The 9,680-nt window shown below is 37.6% G+C and overlaps 1 protein-coding gene across 1 annotated transcript; it reads right to left on the reverse strand.

Moving 5' to 3' along the window:
* Nucleotides 1–1,430: 1,430 nt before the first annotated feature.
* On the reverse strand, nt 1,431–9,385 carry SHISAL2A (shisa like 2A). The gene is made up of 3 exons (XM_032217844.1): nt 9,203–9,385; nt 2,124–2,269; nt 1,431–1,498 (listed from the first exon to the last, which is right to left on the reverse strand). Exons 1-3 carry the CDS (start codon nt 9,382–9,384, stop codon nt 1,431–1,433), a joined length of 396 nt encoding a protein of 131 aa, XP_032073735.1. The 5' UTR covers nt 9,385.
* Nucleotides 9,386–9,680: the final 295 nt, after the last annotated feature.

Consider the following 9,680-nt stretch of genomic DNA (forward strand, 5'->3'; position numbering starts at 1 on the left):
CAACTTTTTACTACATAAATAAGGTCAACATCATATATAATGGCAAATGCAGGATAAACTATAGCAATAAAGCCCTGAAAACAGTTCTCAAATAATTAATCTTATAAATAAAACAAACATATATACAGAAGTTAATAAATCAAGGTGGATGATACATTTTTTAGTTCTTAGTTAACTCTTACGTTGTTCCTATTATAAAACATAATTCTCCAATCTGAGAAAAAAATAATTAACAGCAGATTACAGATTTTTTAAATATTCCCAAATTCAGATAACAAAGACTTTTACCTAAGCTACGTAGATGTAATAATAATAAGAGGATAACAGGATTGAGAAGATTATAGGGTGGTTTTCTGCTTAGCAACTTTTAATATTAAGAGTTCTTAATAAAAGAGAATAAGAAAGATAGTTTGTTCTTATGCTTCCTGCCAAAAAAAAACTGAGGTATGTGCTAATTAAAACCAAGAATCACTGCCCTTAAGATCCATAAAATATATACTGCATTTAAAAGCTGATTCTCTCTGTTCTCTTCTGGATCTAATTTGGTGTTAGGAAATTTTATCTTCTTTGTATAGTATAAAATGTTTATCCTCTTGCTTGATAGAGTCTAAAAAACAATTATTTAATTCCTTGCAGCCTAGTTTAAGATACCTACCATTGGCAACAAAATCAAAAATCTATTTTTGTAAGTAATTTCTGGCATCTATCATAAAATATAATTTATCACAATGTAGAAAATTGTGAAATACAAATCTCTGGGATTTTTCTATAATTCAATAATTTAAACAATCTTTAGTTGCAACAAAGCAAAAGCTATGAGGTCAAAGAAACTGCCTGCAGAGCTCAGAGACAGGATTATTGCAAGACACAGATCTGGGGAAGGCTACAATAATTATTTTTCTGTACTGGAGGGTCCTAAGAGCATAGTGGCCTCCATAATTCTCAAATAGAAGAAATTTAATGCAACCAGGATTCTTTCAAGAGTTGGTCGCCCAATTAAACTGAGCAATCAGGGGAGAAGGGCCTTAGTAAGAGAAGTGACCAAGAACCCGATGGTCACTCTTTCTGCCCTCCAGAGATCCTGTGTGAAGATGGGACAGTGTTCCAGAAGGACAACCATCATTGCAGTCTTCCATCAATCTGGGCTTTATAATGGCTAGATGAGAGCCTCTCCTCAGTGCAAAACATATGAAAGCCCACTTGAAGTTTGTTTTTTTTAAAGCACCTGAAGGACTCTCAGACTGTGAGGAACAAACTCCAAGTGGGCTTTTATGTGAAAGAGAGCATCAGGAAAACAGCAGTTCCAACCCTCAACAGTCAAGAAAAATACCAAGGTCAATAGTACTGAAAGCAGTTGAGAGATCCAGGAGGGCCAGAATAGTTGTGTCACCGCTACCCTGAGAACTTCAAAGGACATCTACAATACCATTTCAGTGCTGTTCCCCCCATGCTGAACCCAGACTGAAAAGTGTCCAGATAATCTGCTTCATCCAGGGCCCTAAAAAGGGAAGTTTAGACACTGGGTGAAAATTATCTCACACCATTGGATCCATATTCTCTTTCTGGAAATTTCTAAATGATTGGTTTTGCTTTTAATTTGATTGCCTGCAGTAACCTTCTGTAATATGATGCCCTCCAGATGTACTGCGACTGCAACTCCCATCCTGGCTGAGTCCCATTCTGAGACTTGCAATTCCTGCAATATCTAAAATATGACAGACTGAGAAGGTATTCTACAATTACAAGAAGCGGATTTGTTGCCTCATTCCTTCTGCTTTGGGGAGGCTCAGAGGATGTGTATTTAATTCAGGGAAGCTCCCTGGCTATGAAATGGTCTCTCTCTGGAGGTGCATTTAGTTCCTACTCTACCAATATTTAGAAAAGTAGTAAAGACAATCTATTTTACTAGGCTTTTAATTGTTGATTGATTTTTAATTTTACTGAAATTTAATGTTTGTTTCGCATGCTGCATCTTTGTTTGGAATGTTGCAAGCTTCTTTGGGTGCTTTCATAAACAAAAATGTGGGTGTTGAAACCCATTAAAATCCAGATGAAACGGAAAGCTGATTACCACTGAATGATTTTAATTGAAGAAATAGGGAGACAGAACAGGGAGCTCTTACCTGCTGCTTCTAAGTTCAAGGTTAAGCCTGTATCCAATTTGTTTCGTGGCTTCTTGCTGATAAACAAGTAACAGAGGACACACACAGTGATGAGAAAAGCCAGCAAGACCATTGCAGCAACCGACAAGCCAATAAGTGCTCCAATACTAGAAAAGAAAGAGCAATGAGCTGATGAATTTAAGGACATTGTCAAACCCTTTGAAAGGCATCATTGCTGCATGTATTTAATGGAGAAAGACAGATGTTTCAGCACTATGGGGACATATAGATTTCCCTTGATTGTTCTCATAGAAGCTGAATTATGTTGTTATAACAATTCACCAAAAGCCTTCTCTGACTGGATTAGACTTGTAGAGCAAACTTCATCTAAGGTGCTGCTTTTATTGTATTTCCTTGAATTACTGCATTTGATGTTCCTCTTGGCTAAACATGTATAAATCAAGACACATTCCTTTGAAACTCATGGAATTAAATCCAGGTAAAATCAATTTAAGACATTTCCTTCTTGAATCTTTGTCTTCTGTCAAACAGATAATTGGATAAAGAGATGAAATGCCTGTATACTCTTGAAACATCTCAAATAGGCAAAGGGTTCTTTTTTGCACTGACATCCTTAAACTTTTCAAAGAATCAATAGTAAAATAAAGCAAGATAAATCAATCAAAAATATAAAGCAGCATTGTACAATAAGTCTAGGGAGAATTTTAACTTTGATTTGGAGTACCACAAGTATGACAACATACTGAATATCTTTTATGTATTTTCTTATAAATCCCAGTGATGGTAGTTGGTAGCATTCTGAGCAGGAGTGACACTAAGAATAATTTACATCAATTCATCAATGGATTCATAATCAAATGAAAATATGAATGCAAAATCTCATCATTTCTATTGCATCCATAGGCCAAACTAATAAAAGTCGTGGAATTGTATATATCTTAAGTCCCTATTTATTCTGTTTCGATATAAATCAAGATGACAGTTTACTTACTATACCAAAAGAAATAGGCAAGAGAAGAAGAATACAACTCATCCACTTTTATTTTGTTGCTCTCAAGAGCAATCCATGTTTGGGAGGAAAACATATAAACATAGAACAAAGAACCCCATAGAAATGATGAAAAGCAGGGAACATAGTTTTTACATCATGCTTATTTTTTGTATAGGATAGATCCTTGACTTCTTAACAGGGCAGGTAAATCATATGACACATAAGATTACATCACGTCTACTTTGTATCTGAGCAAGTTACATATTGTTTCACTGGGTAGTTTCCATTCACCAAAATAAAAACCACAGAGCCAAAGAGCATAGTATTAATAACTTTACAAGGTTCATAATAGGCAAGTTGAATTAAACACTTAAATTCTCCACATTATGAATGAAAACCCAAATTGAGACCTTTGATCTATTGCGGAATCAGTTTCCTGAGATCAGTTTGCTCAATTTCTCCTTGACTTTTGGGTAACTTTGTTTTAGCACTAGACTAAAGCATCTGCCAGTGACCCTGCAAGATTGTACACTTTTTTCATGCTGATCATAAAATGCCAAGGACTAAAACTCACAGGATACTGTTGGGTTGCTCATGAAGTTGTTACACAATGGGTCCAAAGAAAGAAATTCTAAAGTCAGGTAATCATGGAATCCTTGGTTAGAATTCTGCATAAACTCTGCCTTTCCTCATTAAATGTGATAGTTGTTCCAGTATTCCTTCTTCTCATGAGATTTTCAGCATGCCAAATTCAAAACATACAAAATGTGACCCAGATGACTTAACTGTGATGTCTTGGTCTCCATTCCCTCACTGAATTAAATGGCAAAGAAAGGTCCAGAGTGACCTGCATTCATAGATATTTTTAGTCACGCTTTGAAAATTTGCCTGCAATTAGTACACAAATAGCTTTTAATTACCTGTCGGGTTTCTTCCAGCTATCCAATGTAATGGAATGATTCTAATTCATTCTGTAGATCTAGTAGGATTATTGTCAATGACCAGGAAATTTGGGAGGGGGCTGAGAGAGGAATGGAACAGTCAGGAGCATTCTGATTTATGCCTCAACTGCTTCACTGGGAAACCACTGAGATCTTTTTCCTGGAATGTTTTTCTCCATAGCCCCTGCTAGATTCAGCCCATTTTCAAACTCAGTCATGTTCCATTCTGATTTTATCCTGCTCATAAACAGTATCGTTTAACCAGATTTCTTTCCAATCTTATCCTAGGGAGAAAAGAAAGGGCTCCTTAATTATACCAAAATCTTGGGAGGGGCGACATAAAAAACAAATTGTCCCAATCCGTTGCTTTAGCATTGTTGCCTCTCTTACAATAGAATTCGTGCTTGAGGGCAACACTCTCTCAGTTTTTAAATTCCCAAATCATTTTTACACCTGCTGGTTGAGAAATAAAAAAGGAACAGAAACCACTGCTTCATCTTGCTAGCCACACAGAAAAAAAGCCCTCATATACACCATACAAAAAGGAAAAGAAAACTAAACAGCAACATTGGCTGAAGGAAAGGGAATTTTTGTAAAAAAAAAAAAACTTGCCCATTTCACCTTCCTTGCTTCACCTGAATGACTAAGAGGAAGATACAAGCACCCTTAATCTGCATTTCTTTTTAGGAGCTGCCAGGGTGGTTAAAGTTCTGAAGCCAAGCTAGAGTAAGACAAAACATTTTTACCTCAAGTACGTGTACTTGTTTTAATTTATTACAATCATTTCTACACAGCTCCTCCCAATAACTCTAGGTCATGTTCCAAACAGCTTCAGTGTTTCCAGCTGAAAATTTCAAGAAAATATTACAATTCAAGCATCTGTCAATATGATAACACTCAAAGTTCTAAATCAGTCCCACTCTTGAAGAAATATGTCCGGATTTCCCCTCATGGCTTAATTTAAAAGACTATTCATAAATCCTCAAACAATTAGAAAATGATATCGGTGCCATTATATCTGCTGGTGATATGATACTATAAAATGATGCTGTCCTTATTTACTGTGAAAAAGGCTTATTAAGACAGGGATAGATGGATTCTTCCATATTTGTTTTCCTTTCCTCCCCTAAATAACAGAATGACAGAGTTGGAAGATATCTTGGAGGTCTTATAGTCCAACCCTTTGATCAGGCTGGAAGCCTTACAGTATACAGTTTCAGACAAATCGTTGTCTAATCTCTTCTTAAAAACTTCCAGTGTTGGAGCATTCACAACTTCTGGAGCAAGTTGTTCCACTGGTTAATATTTCTAACTTTTAGGAAATTTCTCCTCAATTCTAGGTTGCTTCTCTCCTTGATTGATTTTCATCCATTGCGTCTTTTTCTGCCCTCAGGTGCTTTGGAGAATAGCTTGATTCCTTTTTGTGGCAACCCCTGAGATATTGGGACACTGCTATCATGTCACCCCTTCTTTTCATTAAACTAGACATACCCAATTCCAGCAACAGTGTTTATGTTTTAGCCTCCAGTTCCCTAATCATCTTTGTTGCTCTTCTCTGCATTATTTCTAGAGTCTCAACATCTTTTTTTACATTGTGGCAATCAGAACTCAGTGCAATATTCTGCATCCAGTTTTGTTACCTGCTAGCAGGAAAGCATCCATTTAATCACTCTTATTACTAATTAATATTCTTTTAAAGAAACTTGCCCATTTCACTTCTCCTTGCTTCACCTGAATGTCTAAGAGGAAGATACAAAGCTCCCTTAATCCCCGAGGCATCTGTCAAAATTCATGGAAGTTTTGCAAAAGTATTTTGCTCAAATGAATTCAAGTGATTTTGACTATCAATTGATCTCCCAATATTTCGATATGGCTGGATAGCACTTTTCCAAAAGAGTGATCAGGAACAAATATAAAGGCCATGAGTGAAATTACAAGTGCATGGATCTGATTCAGAATGATGCACATTTTTCAGGTGGAAGCAACCAGTTTTTCTATTTCCTAGAATTTTTCTAGTAAAATGGTCCAAAATTTCAAAAACAAAGCTGAACATTTCCATCTGTGAACAGCAGAGAACATGACTGTAGAAAAGAGTTGATATTGTTGAGGAGTTAATGTGTACGAAAAAGGCAATCAAGATTTTAAAAAAAGTAAAGTGAGAACAGTGGAAAAAGAAGACAAAATGGAGAAAGCAGAGACTTCTGTTGACGTAGTTAGGCTTCTGTATAAACACAGAATGCTTTATAGGGAGAACTGGGTTGAAAGTTTACTTAAGACTTAATAAAAGGTGCTTATATGAAGGAAAAGAGAGGCTACTGCTATTCAAAACCATTTAACAATAACATTATTGCTCAATAAAGATAAATCTTTCAACAATATTTGGGCAAACCAGTGAGAGTAAGGAAATGGTCTGATGTTAGAAAGAAAGGCTTCTTGGAAAAATTGATATTCATCATTTAAACTCAGCAAAAATATAGTGTATTATGAACTTTTGGGGGATGAAAGAGTTATGGCTCTCTCTAATTACACATTGCATAGAGTATTAATTCTTTTTACCAAATGTACAGTATCTCCAATGTAAAATTAAATATATTCGATTAGAATTATGAGTTATAAAATACAAGTGTGTTTCCTACACAGGCTTTTTTTCTTTTTTCTTTAGTCATTTGGAAGAATTGTTTTGAAAAAACAATAAAAAGAAAAGCAGTTTTTATCTGGTTTAGATAAAACCAATAACATTTAATAAACTGATCTGTAGAAATTGTAGGCAACTGAGTTACAGCAAAGAATTGGACTATTTATTTTCCCCCATTTTTGCCTTTGATTCTATCATTTTAATATACATACATACTCATACAGGCCTCTAAGTTAGTAGTTCACCATCAGAAAATTGTCCAATGAAAAGTAGTGAAATGATCACATTTTCCCAGATAACAGTCTAGGGCAGAACGGAGTGTCTGATTCTTTTATAGTGTAACTGAAACATTAAAATGAAACTTCTGATCAATCATGTTGGCTTGCTGATTTGCTGTGCTGCACTTCTTGACTTTAATCAAACCATTTGCAAGGTTGCTGGATGACTGTGTTGGTTAGTCCAAGCCAGTCACAAACAATATGCATAGCTGCCAGCAAACTCCCACACTGACAGTATGTTTGATAGCATCACCTTGTACTCATATCAATATGAACCACAGTGGCACAGTGGTTAGAATGCAGTACTGTAGGCTATTTCTGATGACTGCTGGCTCCCTGCGATTTGGCAGTTGAAATCTTACCAGTTTCAAGGTTGACTCAGTCTTCCATCCTTCCAAGGTGAGTAATATGAGGACCGAAATTGTTGGGGGCAATATGCTGACACTGTACATCACTTAGAGAGGGCTGTAAAGCACTATAAAATGGTATATACCCTAAGTCAAAGTGCTATTGATATTGCTTATGAACTGGCTGAACTTACAAAAACTAAGCAAATTTAATTTATAGAGAAAATCCATGAGTTGGTTGACTTTTTAATATTTTTTGATGAAATATATCTGGCAAACCCCTACAAGAGTGTCCGAAGAAATTTGCTGCATTGTATATCTTCATAACTATTAAATACTAACTGGAAAATACTATCCATCTTGATTGGAAAAACAAAAAGGCAAATTTGTATTTCTCGTGTTCTATGATAGGAAACAGGGTGCTTCAGTTGTTCTGAACTGAAGAGCCAAGGTGGCGCAGTGGTTAAATGCAGCACTGCAGGCTACTGCTAGATCAGCAGGTCAGCGGTTCAAATCTCACCGGCTCAGGGTTGACTCAGCCTTCCATCCTTCCGAGGTGGGTAAAATGAGGACCCAGATTGTTGGGGGCAATATGCTGACTCTCTGTAAACCGCTTAGAGAGGCCTGAAAGGCCTATGAAGCGGTATATAAGTCTACTGCTATTGCTATTGCTGAATCTCATTCTGGTCACTTCCTAAATGACACCAGAATTATTTTCAGATTGAGCTAAATCAGGTCTCTTGTTTCTAGAATACTGGAACAAGTCCTGAAAGTAGGCAGTTTTCCATTTACTATAATTAGCACAGTCTTCTAAATAATTATTCATGGCATTGCCTAGAGTAATTATGAATCACCTTTAGCTGTTCAGTTCAAGCACAGAACCACAAAGTATAGTATTTTTAACAGAAGAGAGTATATATAGCTCAGGGATGAACTATTGGAATCCTGTGTGCTCTCTAAGCTTGGTCGTCTGATTATAAACATTTCATTACCATACCAGGTAACATTATCAATGTTAGCATTGATGATATTACCTAGTCAGATAATGAAATGTCTGCAAGCAAATAACTAAGCTGAGAGCACCAAGCACTCCACTACAATATTGGTCTAACCAATGCTCCAAATGGAATGGTTTCACATGAGAACTACCTCTTCTATGGTCTGTGATTATTACTGATTTCCTTAGCTATCTTACTAACATTCAGGTTTTTTAAAGCTTACATTCAAACTCTAGAGGAAAATGGATAATTATTCGTATCTCCTAAGTTTCATTATGTTTTGCTATTGCAAATGCCTCTCACTTCACCATACCCTTTCTGAGAACTGTTTGTATCCTGAGACTGTAAAAGGAAAAATTACCTATTTCAAGTAACTTCCAACCATGGCAATCATATCAGAAAGCCTAATCCCTCTCCAGACACCACAATGTATTATATTATGACTGTTATCATCTGCAATTAGAATTCTCATTACTGAGTGGGGATTATGGGAATCCAACCCGTCTAGAAAAGCAAGCCAAGTTGAGCTCAGGAATAGGGAAAACTGGATTACCAGGTTCCATATTGCAATGGTCACATCCCCTATAATTGTTGCTTTACACCATAACATTAGACCTGTCACCCTCTGTTCCTTCTGCAACTGAGATTTGCAACTCCCACGTTTGCATTGGTGGTAGAGCGCATCTTCTGGTGTCCACTCTAGAGACAGCAAGGTAATCTTTCCCTCCTGAGCATGTGCAGAGTGCATAACAATATCACCTTTATTCTCCGATGGTTCAGATCCTGGTCTTAAAGCAGCAGCAACCCCTCACTATCCCCACCCCCTCTTGTCCCAACTGATATATCTTCTGGGTTAGGACAAGCCAGAAAACCCTCTCCCTATTCTCACCTGAGCCACCACATGTAATTGTGCTCGTAAGGGAAAAAGCTGTTAGGGTCGTCGCAACAATACTTGATATCCTGGAAGCCGCAGCAATAGATCGCGTCAGCCTCGCCGTCTTCCCGCGGACAGCTGAAGGAGCCCACCAGCACTTTGTCGGTGTTCACGTAGCTGCTGCAAGCGGTGCTCATGGTGCGCTGCCCGCCCGGGAGTTACCGAGTTACTTTCGGAGACGAGAAACGGCTGGAAGCGAAACCGGAGCCGAAGCAGCGGAGAAATCGCCTTGACGCCTGGTGCTCTGACGGCTCTGCTTTCACCTCCGCCAGCCGGCTCGCCAAAAGAGGCTACTTGCAGCTTCTCGCGACGCCCCACCCTTTGGCCCAGGGCCCCGCCCCTCCGTCTCATTCTTGCCCGCCGGCCGCCACTTCAGTCTATAGAAGCTAAAAGAGAACCGGGTGACAACCAAAGGTGCTTTTTCTGTTTTTCG

This window comes from Thamnophis elegans, chromosome 5 (assembly GCF_009769535.1).
Source record: "Thamnophis elegans isolate rThaEle1 chromosome 5, rThaEle1.pri, whole genome shotgun sequence".
Taxonomy (NCBI): domain Eukaryota; kingdom Metazoa; phylum Chordata; class Lepidosauria; order Squamata; family Colubridae; genus Thamnophis; species Thamnophis elegans.